Source organism: Strongylocentrotus purpuratus, unplaced genomic scaffold (genome assembly GCF_000002235.5).
Source record: "Strongylocentrotus purpuratus isolate Spur 01 unplaced genomic scaffold, Spur_5.0 spur5_scaffold_16, whole genome shotgun sequence".
Lineage (NCBI taxonomy): Eukaryota > Metazoa > Echinodermata > Echinoidea > Camarodonta > Strongylocentrotidae > Strongylocentrotus > Strongylocentrotus purpuratus.
In genome coordinates, this window is record NW_022145601.1 from 20,227,114 (window position 1) to 20,247,311 (window position 20,198).

At 36.9% G+C, this 20,198-nt stretch overlaps 1 protein-coding gene across 1 annotated transcript; it reads left to right on the plus strand.

Annotated features, from left to right (window-relative positions):
• The first annotated feature begins 1,967 nt into the window (after nucleotides 1-1,967).
• LOC583433 (selenocysteine lyase-like) lies at nucleotides 1,968-19,371 on the plus strand. Its single transcript, XM_030987005.1, has 13 exons — nucleotides 1,968-2,196; nucleotides 2,798-2,896; nucleotides 9,763-9,872; nucleotides 10,937-11,037; nucleotides 11,541-11,697; nucleotides 12,671-12,801; nucleotides 13,609-13,770; nucleotides 13,981-14,099; nucleotides 14,973-15,009; nucleotides 15,726-15,809; nucleotides 16,904-17,003; nucleotides 18,084-18,159; nucleotides 19,131-19,371. Exons 1-13 carry the CDS (start codon nucleotides 2,153-2,155, stop codon nucleotides 19,288-19,290), a joined length of 1,380 nt encoding a protein of 459 aa, XP_030842865.1. The 5' UTR covers nucleotides 1,968-2,152; the 3' UTR covers nucleotides 19,291-19,371.
• Nucleotides 19,372-20,198: the final 827 nt, after the last annotated feature.

Consider the following 20,198-nt stretch of genomic DNA (forward strand, 5'->3'; position numbering starts at 1 on the left):
GAATGGAAAATGGACACTTATTGCAACGGAAAAGGGGAACTTGTCAAAGGAAAAGGGGCACGTGTCCAATTTAAAGGGGCACTTATCAGAATTGAAAAGGGGAAGAGGCACTTTTACAAATTAATAGGGGCACTTGTCAAAGTAAAAGGGGCACTTCTTACAAAGTTAAAGGGGAACTTTTCCTATGTGCCCCCCCCCTGCCCCCGGGAGGGCCGCCTCTGCTGTAAAGTGATTATATGTTTGTCAAACTTGATACTCCTGTCGCTCTACTGCTATGATAGTTTTTTATTCGGGTGTCAATTCAGTGGAAGGGGCAGCTAGCTAGGGAGGGGCTCCCAGTGTCCCCCGCGCCAAAGGCAATTGTCTCGCTAGGCAAGCCTTCTTAGTGAAAAAATGAAATACTGCACGGTGGATCTCTTCAAATTGGGGGTAAAGAGCACTATTTTTTTTTCCTTCCCAAATTCATGAGAATGTTTTTTTAGCGGCGAATCAGCCAGCGGGCAAATAAGCGCCCCCCCCCCCCCCCCCCCTCCCGAGGATCAGCGCCTGGGACCACCTAAAGCCCCCTCCCCTTCTTAGGCCTACGGGAAAAACCGTTGTGATTTCTATTTGGGATGCCATCTAATATCGCTCCCGATATGATCTCCGCGGAGAAGCCCCTCCAAGCTCACACAATTAACCTTGCACCACCCACTCCCCAACTTAAATCACGTGATTGCAGGCAAAATGTCAGGTGATCAAATCTTGTCCTGTCGCCGTGGCTGTCTGCATATATATGCAGGGAGGTAGGCTTCAACTATTTGCCTAAAATTATATTTTCGTTGATTTTTTTGTTTTACACGTTTAGGGCAATATATTCTCGAACGTGTATAGAATAATATGCAACAAAGGAAATGCCTGCACCTGATTTGTTTACATGTATTAAAGTTATAACTAAACTCTAAATCGTCGCTCGTCGTGCAGATTCTAGGTAGGAATCTATCGCACGACGTTCGTTCTTCTCCCCGCAGCAGGCCGTGGGTACTGGGTGCTCTCGTAGACCTAGAGAGAGATGGTTATCTGACTTGAGAGCGCGATCAAGGAAGAGTAGCTTGATTATCATGATGAAGAAGATGATGTTGATGATGATGAAGAAGATGATGTTAATGGTGACGCTCATTTTTAGTAATGATATTTGTTTGTTTTGTTTAATATTTGTTTATTAATATTAGGCCTAGTTCTAGTCATTTTTGTTTGTTACAATGCTTAGAGACTTCGATGCAACTTGCAGGTAAGCGCTTTATAAGAATAAGCAACTTCTTTATTCATCATCATCGTCTATACGGGAGTGTAGGATATCCTGTAGGTCTCCCAGTCAGATCACTTGGTACATTACTCATCAGTAGGTCTTTAAATCAGTGCATTCAGAAATGATTAATAAAAGTACAAAGATAATTGAGCTGAGATAAATCCCATCACACAGGAAACTTAAGGGGTTGATTATGTAGGTTTTTAACAGATAGAGCCAATTTTACTTGACCCTGCCCTAATTGACCTTGATGGGCAGGAACATTTTATTTATACAGTTGTTCAACTGCAATTTAATTTTCATTTTATTACCCCAACGATCCTTTCGCCCTTAAAAACATTGATTTTTTAAAAATTTGTTAATATCACTTTTGGTCCCCAATCGTCCATAGTCTTCACAGAATTTTGTTTATTGAGGACATCATAATTTTTGTTAATTTTGTCCTTCTCTCAATCTCTCTCAAAACCAATAAGCAATAAGATTAACAGTTCTTATTGTTATTACCTCTTTTTAATAGGCTTTTATAGATTTATGGGGAGTTTAATTTTTGTTTGAGTTTTATGCAAAGAATCTAAAAAAAATTAATGAAAAATAATTGCCACCTTTTAAACTGTGAAACTGAAGCTCTCGTTGCAATGTTGTATCCTCTTGTTTATATTTTTTTAATTCTAAGCTTTGACACCAGGAAAGAAGGGAACAGCACTTGCGGTAACCCACTGCCCACCAGAAACGTGTGGCTCCTGTACTAAAGCCTATGGCAACGAGAGAATTCATTACTTAATGGGTTAAAGTCAACCTTTATCATCATAATCATCATTAGCGTCGGAACGGTATCGCCTCCCTGTTTAGCTTTCCAGTATCGCCATGTCTTGTGTACAGGACCAGAACCTAACCTCTTCACTAAAAAGGTATTCTTTAATATGCTTCATTTTTTCAGGGGTACCGGTCTTTAAGCTATAAATCATTTTCGTGATGTATTCAAATTTATACCAGCTTCTACATTTCCTGTTATATATCACTGTATTTCAATAGTCAAAATGCCAATTGCATACATTATTCATTAATTGTTACCAAGTTGTACAGATATTATGGCTTGCCCTACCTAACAACAGGTAATGTATGCAATTTACATTTTGTAAGAGGTCAATGAAATAATTTGTTTTACAACATGGATCATGCTATTTGGTTAACTAACTTGGACAGGGGTAGGCTTTTGATGTCATTTGTCACCTGTCATGGTTTATATCACAATAAAGGTACAGCCGTACAGGGTTGAAATCCATGCCTCGGCACTCAAATCTTCGGCAAGACATTAATCTACATTTGCCACTCTTCACCCAGGTGAATTAAATAGGTGGGTACCCGGTAGGAAGAAAGTCATTGAATGCCTGATCACCTAATCAGGATACATGTACATCGGCTAAACTGGGCTTCAAAATATTGATATTGACAATTGCAGGGATTAAAGTATAATGTTTTACAAAAACGCTTTTTATTTTTGTATTCAAGGAAAGCTCCACAAGCTGAAGTACATCATGGAAAAGTCATTAGAGAAGATGAAACACACACTCGACAATACACAGCAGATGGAAACGTTACTACAGAACAGTAAGTCATTATTTATTATACTCTATTTTTAATTGTATTTCTGGGTCACAAAAGGAATTTGCAGTGGCTGTCATAGTAGTTTATCTTCTGATACATTAGCAAAATCTATCGTAACAAAGGCTTGGGCAGAGCAATTTTTATGCCTCAGTTACGAAGTAGCCCAGTTGTCTTCGGGTTGTCCGTCTGTCCGTCCGTACGTACGTCCCGTTCTCGTGATCGCATTATCTTAAAAACCGATCAATGGATTTCTGCCAAACTTTGGTCATGTATGTATCTTGCAGAGCCGATGAATTGATCAGATTTTGGGGTCACAAGGTCAAAGGTCAAAGGTCACAGGGCTCATTATGTATGCAAAAACAACCTGTGATCACGTTATCTGAAGAACTGATCGATGGATTCCTGCCAAACTTATATCATGTATGTATCTTGCAGAGCCGATTAATTGATTAGATTTTGGGGTCACGAGGTCAAAGGTCACAGGGCTCATTATGTATGCAAAAATACTTTATGATTGCATTTTCATTAGAACAGATTGATGGATTCCTGACAAACTTAGGTCATGTATGTATCTTGCAGAGCCAATTAACTGAGTAGATTTGGGGGTCATGGGGCTCATTATGTACAGTATACAAAAATAGCTTGTGAACGCATTCTCATTAGAACTGACAGATGGATTACTATCAAACTGAGGACATGTACATTGTATGTATCTTCCAGGGCCAATGAACTGATTAGATTTTAGGGTAATGAGGTCAAAGATCAAAGGGTCATACATGTATCTGACAAAAAGCTTGTAATCACGATATTTTGAGAACCTGTTAAGGGTTTACAATCGAAGTTGAATTTTAAAAATTGCTTCTGTTTTGGTTGGTGAAATTGCTCTATGGCTGAGGCATCATTTTTCACTGCGTGCAGTCGAAGTTTCATCTAGTTTTAATTGGCTTTCAGAGTCTGTCTCTTTGATGTAAATCATAATTTGTGTGAAAATATTTGTATTTTACAATAAAACAAAGATTTTTTTAAAAGTTTTATTGAAGATTAAAATGGTGTACTCCCAGTACAATCTCTTAGGGAGGGAACTATTTGGAACTCCATGAAATGACTGATCAATTTTCACCGTAGCAAATGTCAGATCAGTAATAATATAGTCCGGCAGCCAAATGCAGATTATTGGCCTAACCTTGTTTTAGGGTCTATAGTTTTTTTTTCAATGGATTTTGATTGCCTAGACCTTCTATTTCAAGAATCCGATTGCTGACACTCTGTCAGCCTTGAGCAATTTAAGATATATGACGTCATACAAAATGGCCGCCAAAGTACATGATTTTCCTTTAAAAATGAATAATAAATATATAATAAGGATTTTTTCTACAATTTTTGGCAGCCAAATGTCTGTATCTCTCTAGGACCATCACTAACAAAATGTTTTGTGATGTTGCATGGCCATAGATGACCAGCTTATTTGCATATTTTGAAATAGCGCCCTCTATAAACATATTAATTTGAATAAAATATATGTGCCAGCCAAATGCCAATTTCTTAAATCTATGTCACGTTGAAATCATATTAAATGCTTTTTGGGGGCAACAATTGCAGTTGTGCTGCATAATCTTTCATCGTGTTTGGTACAAATTTAGATAGGGTAGGTGTGGGGAATGGAAGACCCTTAAGCACATTTGCATAATTTACATAAACATGAACAATGTTACACATACAGACATTTTTGTATTCCCTTTAGTATTTTTTCTCTTTATTTTGTAACGAAATTGTTGTCATGATGTAACTGATTAATAAGATAACAATGATTAATGACGTCATCACCCAAGGTCTCTCATTACCTACATGTGTAGGTAATAAGGGACAGTTACAAATCAAGACATTTTAAATACAATTTGAATGAAAATGGGATTGTTATAGTTAGTTCAAACATTTTTTGAAAGAGATATATGGAGCCAATGAACTTACTGAAATTTTGAAACGATTTTAAAACAATGTGGCCCAAAATATTTCTGTAGTTTTTGTTTACAGTAATAAAGGTGTTCTAAATTATGTTAAAATACTTTCAGAATAATGTTCTGGCAATATGACTTTTACATTGATCAAACTCACAGCAAAGAAACAACTTCTTAAAATTGAATGCATTCAAATTAGAATGGTGACACGTACGACCAAATATGTTTCATGATAGTGCCTTTCAACATGAAATGGACAACTGGGGAGAAGTAGGCCCCCATCTTGGACCTGGTGTCCCCAATTACCTACACACATTTCTGATCAGACACCATTCATTATGTGAATTGCAACACCCATTCACAACATACAATGGCCATAAGCTTTCTGTGATGGTTGGCACATTTCATAAACTTCCTTTTAAAACTAATTTTTAAGAGCCACCCCTAAATATCTGCATACACCACAAAATTCAGTGAAAATTGTGTTTTTATATCAGAGCAAATTTTTACGATCAAAATTGCTAATATCTTGGTCAATCTTGCCAATTTTCTCGGAGAGAGAACGCATTGTAGTCTTCGAAATGAATTGGATATATGCAGAAGTGTTGTTTAAGGCCACATATGTCGCTATATCAATATTGGAGCCAACACGGACAGACAGTGATGGGTTCAAGCCTGGTGGTCTCCAATTCCCTACACCTACCCTACATATGTCAAGAAAAAAAAATGGCTAAGAAAGAATTCATTTTTCATCAAATCGGTGAGAAGTGGTTTTACGGCACACATTATTATTCAATTGATAGGCTTTATTTAGACCAGCATTGCTCCAACGTCAGTGAATGTGGATAAAGCAGTTGACATCTATACTAGACAGATGCATGAATTTCAAAAGATATTACCTGGTGGATTCTATGACACAATTTCCAAGAAAGTTCAAACCATGGCTGCCATGAAGAAGTCAATGTTGGGATACGAAAATCTATGAAAAGTTGATCTACTCCAGAGTAATAGGACTGCAGACAAGTTCAAGAGAGGTGAATATCAAGGACATTTTGTCATAAGAGCTTTCACCAGTCCCAACAGCACTTTTTGATGATTCTGGAAACGAGCACTCCCATGTCAAAGACGGACTTATAGAATTTGACAAAAGTTGAGATGTCAGCCAGGCATGAGACACTGGAACAACCTTGTACAGTCATTGATGGTTGTGCTCTGCTGTGGATGAAAATCTGATGATTTTTGCTTGGTGTTTGACAGATCCGAGAGTATCTAGAGGTCATAACGGGTCGAGAGTCTTCCAACTGAGTCCCGCGTCACTGCTGCCCTCCAAGAAACTATCTCTTACTATTCGTCGTCGTCGTCGTTGTCATATAGATCATGGCTCACCATTGTGACCCGTTTGATGAGACCTTTTGATCGGCATCTGTCTCCTGCAATCCGGTAGAGTGTCTTTAGTATTTAGAGGGTGGCTAGTGATTTCCCGAACGTCGTCAGTCCATCTGAGCTTGAGTCTTCCTTTGTTACGTGTTCCTTCAAAGGTACCTTGAATGATAATTTGTCAAGGTTGTCTCCTGATCTTCTGCTAACGTGACCAAACTATTGTAGCTTGTACCGTCAATCCTGGTAGCAAGTGGCGGTTGATCTCTGATGATGGACATTAATTGTGTCCATTGGTGTAGTAATCTCTTCATGATATCCCAAGTAGCTTCCTCCAACACCACATTTCAAAGGCAGATATTGCCGAGCTTCCACCCTCCTTGACAATCATTGACCCAAGAACATTATATAAACTTGTCCACTTGATCAACTTCTTCTCCATCAACCACCATGCTCTGTTGCATGTAGTTAATTTCCACCAATCATGATCTAGGTCTTTTTCCCATTGAGGTAGGGTCCAAATTATTCACTTGCATCCTTCACTCTTTTTTAAAGAGTTCTAGTAGTTCTTCTGATGTTCTTGTTATAAGTGTTGTCAGTGGCATACTGAGCAAAAACACTTAGAGGGGCAGAAAAACAATCTGCATCACCACCACTCATACATGTTACATGCAGGCCCCGCAGAACTTTTTTAAAATCGGGGTGGGGGGGGGGGGTGAAGTATTTACGATCAGGAAGAGAGGAGCGCAAATTGGCGTGGTGTTCAAGGGGCACAGCCCCTGGAAGCTCAAGGGTTTCAGGCATTTATTAACTGTAAGATGAACATATTTTGATACCTCATTTCACCTCGGGTCACTTTCTTTCTTTCTTTCTAGTTCTCTTCAACATACTTTATACAAAAAGTGAGGGGGCTCGAGTCCCCTGAGCCCCGCTGCTCTGCGGACCCTGACATGAAGGCTTTTAAATAAGCATATTTTTTGCTTGACTGTGAATTTAGGATTTGTCATTTTCCAACATACGCTTAACAAATAATAATTTACTAAAAAGTGAGAAAAAACCCAGGAAAATCATGTCATTTCAGCAACATTTGTAAATCACTGGTATCGAATATATAGAAAAAACAGTTTGAATTTTTTTTGGGGGTTTAACTGTCCCCAACCCCCCCCCCCCCAACCCTTCCCCATCAATACGCCAGAGAGTGTTGTATTGTCGGCGTATCTTAGGTTGGTGATCGTTCGTCCACCAACAGAAACTTGACCATAAAATGCCTTTCTCATAATGAATACAGCATAGATGGTGATAGGATGCAGCCTTGACGGACAAGTTGACCAATAGTGAACCTTTCGGTGTAGCCATTCTCTGTTCTTACTGTTGCTTCTAGGTATTGGTAGAGCGACTGGATGAGTTGAATTATATATGCTGGAAAGCCCATCCAGCTCATAATCTTCCATAGGCGTTTATGTTGTACGCAGTCAAAAGCTTTGGAAAGATCAATAAAGCTAGGGAGAGAAGTTGTTGAAACGTGTCTCTAGTGTTGCTAACTTCACTATCTTTTCATGACAACAAACTACAGTTGATCGACATCGTAATTATATGCGCGAGTCTGCAGGATGATTGGGTGCTCAGAAATAGGCAAAAGCACAAGCAGGCCTTTACCGTCAAGATGAGGTTCCTGTTGAAGTGATTCCAGGCAGTGATGTCATGGCAAGGAAAGGTCTGTCCACAACATAGTTATGATGAAGCAGGCAACATCGAAGTACAGCAGGCGATTTGAATTGATGCTAATGAGAAGATGTATGTTAGGGTCCTAGTGGATGACACAGACGTCTACGTACTACTTTTACATCGATCATTATCTACATGACGGACTTATAAAACGCCAATGACCATGGAGACGCCCCTTCACAAATTGAACTGTTATTGATGTTCCTGCTAATGTAGACAAGTTAGGAGATATCATTCCATCGATGTTGGCAGGACATGCGTTGACGGGATGCGACACTCTTGGGGCATACTTTGGCATTGGATAGGGTACAATGCTGAAAGTGATGAAGCAGAAGATTCGACTCCCTTAGGACTCAGTTGGCAATGTTGATGCAGCATGGTCATATGTCATCACTCAACCTACTCAATGCTTTGCTTCATGTTATGGACAGTCAACAACCAACTGAATGTCAGAGGCTCGTATCAACGTGTGGCTATCAAGGGTCCGAAGACTAGGAGCTCCAAATACCCCCAAACCTTGCCTCACTACCTCAAACTACCTCAAGCTTTTGTAGAAAATGTTACTAAAAGAGAGCTCATTTGCAAACATGCGTGTGGAAGCACGCATTACAGTCACGACCTCACTTTGCAGAATTAAGTGTTAAATGACACCCTCTTCCGCATGGAATATTTTAGGGCTCCCAACACTTTAGAGGGCTTTTAAACAAATTTCAAGATTTTGAAGCAAACTTATAAACGGATATAGTCCTGTATCGTATCGGTAGTTCGTAATTTGTAGGTTAATTTAAAAGAATCTAGTACCTTAGAATACAAATCTAGTTTCTTAACGCTGTCACTGAAAATGGGCATTTATAACCATATGCCACCTCATATCTATGGGACAGAGAACATAAAATTCAACCATGTTTTCTTCGAGTATAAAATTACAAAATAAAAATAAATGTGCAGCACAATTTTTACTCACTGTATCCAGTGCATCTGACTCATGACATATGATAATCTCATGTTAGAAATTGGTATTTGGCCATCATTTTGAACTATTCAAGTTAATGTGTCTATAGAGGGCGCCATTCCGAATTATGCAAATTTGCATATCATTTGTGATCATACAGCATCGCAATTTTTATTTAGTGATGATTCTAGAAAAAAATTAAGATATTTGACTGCCATTTAATGTAGTAAAATGCTGTTAAAACTTTTTATATCATTAATTTTGGTTAAAAAGGGGATTTTGGCGGCCATTTTGTATGACGTCACATATCTCAAATTGCTCAATGCTGACAGAGTGTCAGCAATCGAATTCTTCAAATTGATGGTCTAAGGAACTATAATCCGAAGAAAAAAAAACTATAGACCCTAAAACAAGGTATATCGAGATGGCTGCCGGACTAATAGCCCTTATACTCTATTTTGTCTTTGACATTTCATTTGTAGAATCTACTTGGACTGCAATGCAACTACGCCGGTCGAGCCTGTAATTATCAAGTACATTTCAACATGTAAAAGAACAGTAAAATTCAGCTCCTGCTTCACATTTCTTTTTCTTACATCTAGTTAAAGACCATCAATACTACTGGGCCAGAAGGGATTAGACCACACAGCAAGGTCACTGACAGGTGGCTATCTCATTAACTCAGCTCTCAACTAACATGAGAAAAAGGGGATCATGGGGGACCAACAGGCACCGATTGGGGAAGTTTTCTATAAAGAGGGAGCAAGTAGCTACAAGTAGGACAATGGGGCTTTAAAAATACATATAGCCTACTTTCTGTACGTTCATATAGCAGAACTGATTTATCTTTGATGTTGTAGGATCTACTTGGACTACAATGCAACCACACCGGTTGAGCCTGCGGTCGTTGACGTCATCTCAAGGACCTTGTCTGAAGCGTGGGGAAATCCAAGCAGCCCCTACCCTCAAGGTTTGCAGATGGAAAAAATCTTGTATCTAATTTCAATGCTGTTTATAACGCTGAAGGAAATACTAGTTATTTTGTTGGTTTTCTCAATTTTGTTGACTATTTTTTTGTCATGACCTTCTAGTGTGACATTATATTTTCATATTGTGATGTTTTAGTTGCTTGTTGAAATGAGGAACCCTAAACAATAACACAAGAAACGGTGATTTTAAGTGCCTTAACTCTGTCAGGCTGTATGGTTTATTCACTCATATTAGAAGGGTCTCCAGCACCCTCTTGCATTATAAACTGTATAGTCTCAATTAGATCACATAAACAGAAGATTGTTACACATAGGATGATAAAGGGCTTCAAGATTTAAACAAATTGTTTCCAGTGTGAAACTTACAGGTGTTAAATGCATCTTCATGTGTGCAAATGGTGACTGGAAATGAGTAATTTTACATAGCCTTTGAGTTGCATAAAGCAATCCTTCTGTCAAGTGGTGGCCTTTTTGGGGGTGTCGATCAGCATTTGTGCAAAACGTTCCACTGTCCAATTGGCACCAGAGGAAAATGAAATATTAATTGATAATATAAGCTGAGGGGTGTATATGGGTTATTAACCAGTGATACTGATTTGATAATATGGGTTGAATAATGTAAAGAATATTAAGGTATTACAATGGGAATGATGTCATTTTTGTATTTTTATAAAAAGAATAAAAGAATAACAGCGGTAACTAATTATTTTGGCATAAATTGGCAGTGACTGCGTTCCATTTTGAAAAGGAGCCGAGAAACCGAGTTTGTAGGAATTTTTTTTACATTTCTCGTTTTCAGAATCCAAAATAATCATGAAGCACCTTGTTAGCATGAGATTAATAAACAGTTAATGTGTACTGTATGATGGTATATCTCTATGATTTCTTCTGAAAGTAAGACAAAAAGTCCAGGCATAGTTATTTGTAAAGGTTTTTTGAAAACATACATCTAGGTTTCCATTCGTGAGAGTTATTTACGGAATTTCTTGTACTTCTTGCTATTTTGTAAACCATGTTTCAATCATTGGATAAAACCATGTTGCAGGTCAGCTAGCCAAGCAGCTGATCAACAAAGCCAGGTCTCAGGTCGCTGCAATGATAGGAGCTTCCCCCCATGAAATCATCTTCATGTCAGGTGGTACAGAGGTATGTCAATATGTTTCTTAAAATTGAAAGGGGCATCTGGGCAACATTTTTTCTCAACTGACTGCACTCATGATGTATGATTTTTCTTTTATGTTTGGAGTGTGACAATTGTAGATTAATGTCTTTTCCAAAGGACATTAGTGTTGCGATAGGGATGAGAACCTGTTCCTTGTGGTTTACAGTCTGAAGACTTATCAATAGGACCTGTACAGGACAATTTAAAAAAAGAAGCTAATTAAAAACTGTGATTGCAGTTGTGTTTGGGCGTTAACAAAAAAGTTGTTGTATTGCCCTTTGCGACCGACCCACAAATCTTGAAATCTACTTTTAATACAACATCTTTTTGTTTTAGGCCTAGTTGTAATGAACTTGGTCACACTTTATTAAGGCACATGGGTAAAGCTATTCACCCCTGATAAAGCTGGTTGAGCTTAGGAGAATTTCACTTGAGATTGATAATATATTCCTTTTTTTATTCTCCTTTTTTGAACGTGGCTCCACAGGCAAACAATCTGGTAATCCACACGGCCATAGAGCATTTCAAGAACTCATTGAGAACATCATCATCTGAGCATCCAGGCAAGCCACACATCATCACATCAAACCTTGAACATGACTCTATCAAACTACCTCTGGAGCATCTAGTGAATCAGGGAATCGGTAAGATGCCATTACCCTAAGAAGATATGGGAAATTCCATGAATTAGGGACCCACTTTGTGACATTTTTGGTGTCCCACTTACATAAGGAACCCACACGTATGTGTGGCTCTGAGTACAGACTTAATAGTGGAGTGAGATTGTAAAGTAATTTCCAAGCATAATATTGCATCCTCATACCTAGAATCACTTAACAATCTCACTCCACTATTTAAGTCTTTACTCAGAGCTACAAAAACGTGTGGGTTCCTTATGTAACTGGGACACCAAAACTGTCACAAAGTGGGTCCCTAATTTATGGAATCACCCATATCCATTACGGTTAGCTAACTCCAAACTGTGTGCAATTACCAATTAATATGTCAATAGATCTTGCACAAAATCAAACTCGAGGCCCACTGGAAATGATTTTGAACTTGCTGTGACAGATTGGGAAGTATTCAGTAATGGTTTGGGCATGGAATTTTGTATAATGATGAATTTCCTATTTAGAACAGGGCTTTTCCTCTGAAATTGATGGAGAGTGTGCACAAGTGGGGTCCATATCTCGGTGAAGAATAACATCTTTTAGGGTTAATACCCAAACAGTGTCAAGTTCCCCATGACTACCCCAAATACATATTTTTTACATGAACAATTGCAATAGTAAACACATTTAAATACCATGAGTTAATCCCTAAAAAAACAAGACCAGTGTTTTAAACTGCACTGCCTTTTCCTCAGTTTTATCTTACTCTTTTTAATGCAACCTTTCTTAAAATTGTGATGATTGTTAAATGTTATGTTTAAATGTAATTATTTTGTCTGTATTTATATATTTATATTTGTATGTACATGTATAGCACCTTTGAATGTCCGAAGGCACATTTTATGTACTTTTTACACGACAATAAATTATCTTGAATCTTGAATTGAATCTTGAATCTTAGCAATCTGCCTCACGTTCATTGCTAGTCATGTTTCTCTTTATACAGCTGATGTGACCTTTGTACCAGCATCTGTAGAAACAGGGAGAGTCGAGGCTGATTCCATCGTGAAAGCCATTCAACCAACAACATGCCTTGTCACCATCATGCATGCAAACAATGAAACAGGAGTCATACAGGTAAATTTAACTTTTAATGATTTTTTATTCATTGATATATAGAGTATAGAATATTTTCTGTGGTTAAATGGTAAGATGATAGTAATATTCTGTTTTTTTTATATCGCATTTCACATTATAATAACAATAATAATAGCCTAATAGTCCACTCCAAATTTTCATTAAACCGAAACAGAAATTCTTTTTGCCCAATCGATCGTGAGCCCGGCAGCCACGTCTCTATGCACTTTCAAAAGACTGTGGATATTTTTATCCCAGCTTTAACTTTGGCAATCATAGCGCTCAACTCACTCAAGGAATAAATCCTACCAGGTACCCATTTACTACACCTGTGTCAAGTGTGTCTTAACAAAGGATATTAGTGTTGCGCCAGGGATTTGAACCCCGTTCCTTGTGGTTCACAGTCCAGAGACTTATCCATTAGACCACAACACCTCTAGTAAGATGTGATATTTGTTTGTTCACGTTCAGGCAAAGCACCAAAGTCTTTTGAAAATCCATCTCCATTTGCCACTCAAAAATGAGTAGAGAAATAGGAAATCGCGAAGGAAGATGAAAACCTTTGTAATGGCGTTTTTGGTCTTTTGCCTTTACCAGGGAACTTTCCGAAATAAAACACTTTCCTGTTTTTAATGTGAACATAATTGTAGGAGACTCCCAGGGAGTTGAGACACATTGTGTGTATACCGGTAAAAATCTGATGAGTGGTGTAATGATATACATGTGTATCTAAATCATAAAGCATCCCGTGATTTTATTTCATACTAATCGCTAATCCAGATTTCTTTTTCTGATTCTATCTTTCAGCCAGTTGAAGAGATCTTTCGTAGGTTGAAAGGAATATCCCATGATCCTTCCCAAGTTGTACCCAGAATCCTCCTGCACACCGACGCCGCTCAGACGATCGGGAAGATTAGGGTAGATGTTGACATTCTTAACGCAGACTATCTAACAATTGTGGGCCACAAGGTTGGTGATGATTTTCTCTTGTGTTTTGATTAAATTTTTCTCCTCATTAGTAACATTTTTTACCTCTTTGTTTACCAACAGTTAGAGTGAATAAAATTGTAAAAGTAAACATTTAAAATTTCACTTTTCATTCAATTTCATATACCGGTACATCGTATGTATCTAACATGTTCTTTACTCTTCATTTCTTTCTATATATATTTATTTCAGTTTTATGCTCCAAGGATAGGTGCCTTGTATGTCAGAGGTGGAGGAGTAACCAGTGAGAGGGGTGTACCACTGCACCCCATGCTGTTTGGAGGGGGGCAAGAAAGGAACTTAAGACCGGGGTAAGAGCACACCACAATATGTGTTTCTATTGTAGAGGTGTAAGTTGTGTTTTAGTGTTTAAGCCACCAGACTACAGATCGTAATGTTCAAGGGGAGAGAGAGGGTGCGCAAGAGAGTTTAATATCTGTGACGTGGTATGATGAAAGTAACTGAACAATAAACTATTGAATGACGTCACAATGGTATTCAATGATATTCAAAATCTTTGCGTTAAAGAGTCAAAACCCGAATTAATACAGAACAGAGGACTTAACAAAAATGGCATGAAAGAAACTCCTGTAAAGAGACTACAGAAATAAATCAAGAGAGAAAATCATAATCAAATTGATGATGTCAGTAATGTAATCTCAAGCTGAAAACCAGAAGAAGACGAAATCCTAGTAAAAAAGTAAGAGAATACCACAATATGTGTTTCTATTGTAGAGGTGTAAGTTTTGATCTAGTGTATAAGCCACAAGACTACAGGTCGTAGTGTTCAAGGCTCAAATCCATGCTGCTGCTTGGATATTCTTTGCATGGCAAGACATTCTGCACTTGCCACTCTTAAGCCAGGTGAAGAAAATGGAAAATGGTAGGAGTTGATTCCTTGAATGCTTTATTGTCTTCATGAGCTGGCCGTAATAATCAAGCTCTTTCGTAGCACATAGAGGTATTGATAAATTCATGTATGTGATATGCACTTACTGATAACAACTGAAAATTATTATCATTTTTCATAAATACGCCTTCTAATACTGTTCCCTCTAATAAAGATATTATGTTTTGGTCTTGTTGCTCTTATACATGCATCTTAACTTCACAATTTCATATTTATCCTAAGCACTTTAACCTAAAGTTTGCTTCCCTTTTCTTTACAAAATGAATGGTTACAGGACTGAGAATACGGCTATGATAGCAGGTTTAGGAAAGGTAAAATCCATCATTCTTTCATTTAAAATCTAGAATTTTAGTTTGAAATAGCAAGATTTCTCTTCTGAATTACCCTAACATTTTGATCCAACCCCATAAAAAAAATATTCTCATGGTTGTACTTGTTTTATCACAATCCTAAGCCACAAAAATATAGAAAATTAAATTCTGAACAAGTGGTGCAGACTTCTGTAACACTTTCCGACCAATGAACACAACAAGACTGGCAGATCAACAAATCATTAAAAATCATATCAGTGTAAATTGATTTATTCATACCCTTATAAACTTCTTTTTTTTTTTAAGTATGTGAAAATTTGTTTGTCCCAATTTATGTTTCTTAAGAACGTGACATATTAAAGATTATATCTAAAAGAATTCAACAATGGCCCTAATTCAACCAAGAGACCTTTCATTCTTGAGCTACGAAAAACACAAAAGACATCAGATTAACAAGGGGTATGAATTAGTTTTTTAGTTTAGTACACGTCCTTCAAAAGAAAAAGGTATCTTCCTTTGAAATGTTGTTCACTTTAACTATTTTTTTTGTGTGTGGAAAATTTGAAAAGCCTTTTGAGCCATGTGAAGATTTTCATGTTTTTATTTTGTATGCAAATTATTTAAGAAATAACGTTATGCCTTCTGGAAATAAATGCAGTCATCATTTGGAAGTTTGTTCCTAATCTGTAAGAAATGATTTTATGATTTGCATTCAGGCAGCTGAGCTTGTTACTGAGAATATAGAGCAGTATGATTCCAAGATGAGAAAAGTCCGAGATTATCTGGAAGAATTGTTGAAGGTGAGTATTAAGTTTTGGCTGTGTCATTCTGATAATGGTGTTGGGAATAAAGAGAGGTTACATTTATGCAGGTTTTGTAACTTGGCTTTCAAAACCAGGAGGCATGATGGCTCAGTGGTAGAGCAGGGGTCTCATAACTGGGAGGTTCCAGGTTCAAAACCAAGTCAATGCGCTCATGCCCTTAAGCCATCAGTCCTCCGGTTGTTACAAGCATAATACATGCTTTCTTGGCAGTCAGGTAAAACAATCATTGATCATCATCATCATCAAACTTTACTGATCCTTAGTTGAATTTTGCATTTTCTTTTCAACAAGTATCACTCGTTTTTATACCCTCTCTGTCTCCCTTTACCTGTCTCATTCCCTCCTTTTCCATCTCTTTCCTGCTTATCAACTGTTTATATTGTTTCAATATATTTTCGTGAATTTGTCTTCATATTCATTTTAATACTTGTTTTTTAAAACAAAATGTTCATATACCATGTGAATGAAGTTATGTAATACGTGTAATACCAAAAACAGATATGTACAGTTGACAACTAAATTATTTCTACACTTACCAAGTCTTGTACATATTTAAGTATGCAAAATTGATTGTCCCTATTTATGTTTCTTGTGAAAATTATTCAACAAAGGCCCTAATTCAACCAGTCCACCTTTCATTATTAAGTTACAAAAAAACACAAGAACATCATATCTACAAGGAGTATGAATAATATAGTTGTTAAACTATAATTGCTACTATAGTTCATGAACATATCATGGTAAACACAAATTGTCAACACATTACAAGCTACAATTTAAGTGTTTTTTCTCTCTGTCTCTCTGTTTAAAACTTGAACTGTATTTTGTCCTAACTCACCTTCTTTGTTTTGACCATGTTACAAATGTAGCTACTTTTTATTATGTTAGATACTATATTAAGTTAGTCATTTTAGTAGTTATAAAATTTGTATATTCTTCTTTAGTTATTCCTTTTGTATGATTATATTTCTCGTAATTCATGCTTGTACAGCGCACAGAGAAACTTTCGTTTGTTATATGCGCTTTATAAATATTGTATTATTATTATTATTATTATTATTTTACTTCAGTCTACCTTTCCAGGTCAGGTTTGTTTCAATGGGAAGCTGAAGGGAAGTGAGAGGATACCCAATACCTGCAATGTTTCTTTTCTCGGCACTAATCGTCAGGGTAAGAAGGGACTGAATAATTGCACCTATTACGGTATTAGGGAAGGGGTGTTAAGTAGGGAAGAGGTAAGATGGGGTTTTATTATTTTTAATAGAAATGCAGGTTTATATTATATACTATTTTGATTATCTCTGTTTGTAGAAAACATAGAAAGGTTCAGTAGTTAGAAGAGAAAGATGCACAAGTATAGCTATGATAGTCCTGTCTATATTGTGTGGGTAGGATGCAGGCTGATATGATGTACAGTGAGTTGTTCTTTTCAGATAACATGAATTTTCTGCATCTCTTTTTGTAGTTTTTTTCTAATACTATCCCATTTCAGTTACCACTACTTTAAATTACATTTAAAAGTAGCCATTGTCAATCAATTCCTAATAACAAGTTGCTCTACAATGTTTCAAAGGTCCTTTATCGGATGAACAGCTCAAAAATGATTAAACTAAGAATAAACACTTTTCATTGCTTTTATAAATTTGCTATTTTCATCAATGTTTACGGTTCATGCACACTATATTGATAAGTGCACATTTGTAATGATAGTCGAACAAAACAAGAGCTCATGAATAGATTTGGGCTTCTTTCTCCTGAAATATAATTGAGGTACATGTGCCAGAACTGAGATTCATAGCCATTGCCAATTTAACCCTTTCAGGATAGGATTTATTTTCAGGGCTAAACTGATCACATATTATTATTCAAATTTGCAATAATAATATTCTTTTTTCATTGCTACCAATGATAGAATAATATACAATGTCTCTGAAAACAGTGAATACAGTCGACAATGTTCAACAAATTGCCAGTTTTGATTGAACAACAACGATTTTAATCCCTTGACTTGATGCCAATTTCAGGATTTTACTTCTTATTTTCCTTTTTGAATTTGTTAGCATCAAGAGCAATATGGTCATGAAACAAAACTAGATGCATTATGTGCTGAAATGTTTGCCCTTTCTTCTCATGTTTCTGGTATATTTTAAAGGGCTCTGAATCAACAGTTATTGAGCCAATTAAACCAACAAATGTGGAATAATTGTTGCAAAAGGGTTAATTATAATTCTCACTTTGCACTTTATACAGGAAGGAAGATTTTATCCAAGGTGAAGAGACTCCAGGCCAGTGTTGGAGCTGCATGCCATTCAGATACCGGAGACAGGTAAGAATGCTCCATAGTCTAGGTAATGCACCCTGTCCCTCAGATAGGATTTTAAATGGAGGTCCTGTGTATAGGAGAATTTACTAATAATGCACGTTGAGAACCAACAGCACTGTGTGAATAGAAGTAGGCGAAAAACCCTGGTGTAGTGGCCCCCCTGCATTTGGCCATTGGTTATACTGTGAGGAGAGACCCTAGGGATATTTTTAGTTGGCGTTTCTTCTCACAGGCAATTGTTGTGAAAAATTACTTAATAATAATAGTCCATACTTCAGCCTTTGACTACCAAGATCGAGAATACTGGGTTTGAATTTACATTATTAATTCAAAGGTCCATAATGTACTGACAAACATGGCACTTGGTTTAAAACTTGGTCTATATAAAGTTGAGTAAGACAAAGGCAGTTAGACCAAGATTAAACATTTCCTTTTGTTTAACATGACTTTTAGTTTTCATGTTGAACATGTTGGTTTTTCTGCATAGAAGAATACTAGCTTGAGAATGTATCAAATCATTCAATTGTATTTCAATTCTTACATACATGTATTTCATTGTTTACTGAATGTATTATGATTTCCTGTGTCTTTAATTGCTATGAATTTCATTGTTTATTCGTTCTGTTTTTCAAGGCTTTCATTTGGATATTGAGCATCTTAAACAGAAATGTATTGAATTTTCAAAATATCATTGACAACTGATATTCATGTACATGTACGTTACTTAAAAGAAAAAATACAGTCATCACTTTGTTTTGGACAGAAAATCCATTTACCTGTTTGGGGGCTGATAGCAGGCCATACATAGGTAAGGTTATCTGACTCTGTATTGCTCTGCCTGATTTTCATAAGGTTGGTGTCAAAAGATTTGTGATATTTAAACTTTGGATAGTGATCTTCTTGTTGTTATTTGAAACTTTAGATGAATGTGGTACTTACAGCTCTTTTTTATCTACTTTTTAAAATAATTTTAGACCATCGCATATTTTGCTTGCCATTGGAGTTCCAAACGAGGTGGCCACCAATGCCTTAAGACTGAGCGTTGGACGTCACACCACTCTTGAAGATATTGATGCAGTTGTTAAGGACATCCAAGACTCTCTGGAAACATTGAAGTCAGAGGTTGACTCATAGACTTGTATCGTAGTATTCTGCTAATACCAGGAAAGGACCACCAATGCCTTGAGGTTGAGTGTTGGACGTTACACCACTCTTGAGGATATTGATGCAGTTTTCAAGAACATCAAAGACTCTCTGGAAACATTTAAGTCAGAGATCGACTCTTAGACATGCAGTTACCTATTCCACCTGCCTTTCAAGTTTAAAACAATAACAAAAAGGCTGCCACCAATGCCCCAAGGTAAAGCGTTGGATGTCACAACGTTCTCTAAAACAATGATGTGGTCATCAATGATCACTATGACTCCCTGGAACCAATGAAGTTAACATAACCATGCAGACATGATCTGAGCTTCACTGCAACCCACTGTTATAAAATTATAGGGTAAGTAGAGAGAAATACCAGACATGTAATGCCCTCTCTGCTTGTCAGGCAAATACAAGTTCAGTACATGGACCAAACAAATTTAGCACCAAAACTTCTCAGGTTCAGTGCATTGTTTCATATTTCACATATATTTAATACTTTGCAATGATTTCACAAAGTAAAAGAAATTGAGTACCTCATATCAATTTGATCTAATGCATTAAGTTAAAAGACTGAACTAAAAAGAAGAGTGAAATATGGAGGGCCTATGTTGGAAGCTATGCTTGTGACTTATAGGCCCCAAAGGGTAGTTTATTTCATATCAAATAGTCTTTAAAAATCAGTTAATATTTATCGTAGTAATATAATTTGTATACCACGAAAGGGCAATGTAAGTGTAGCATCAACTACATTAGGTTATTATCAAACAATGTCAAATGCATCCACACTCACTTTCGCGACGTCACTAATAAACAAACACAGCCCATATCTGCATTTATGTTCTTTAATTCGAGCCCTTTGCTCTTTGTTCATCAACGACCCAGAATGCTTCAGG

What these genes read in the sequence shown, in the direction of transcription:
- LOC583433 (XM_030987005.1), top strand. Translation starts at nt 2,153, where the DNA reads ATGTCTTGTGTACAGGACCAGAACCTAACCTCTTCACTAAAAAG. An exon ending in TCATGTCAGGTGGTACAGAG is followed by an intron (nt 11,038 to 11,540) that starts GTATGTCAATAT and finishes GTGGCTCCACAG; the next exon opens with GCAAACAATCTGGTAATCCA. An exon ending in GAAAGGAACTTAAGACCGGG is followed by an intron (nt 14,100 to 14,972) that starts GTAAGAGCACAC and finishes GAATGGTTACAG; the next exon opens with GACTGAGAATACGGCTATGA.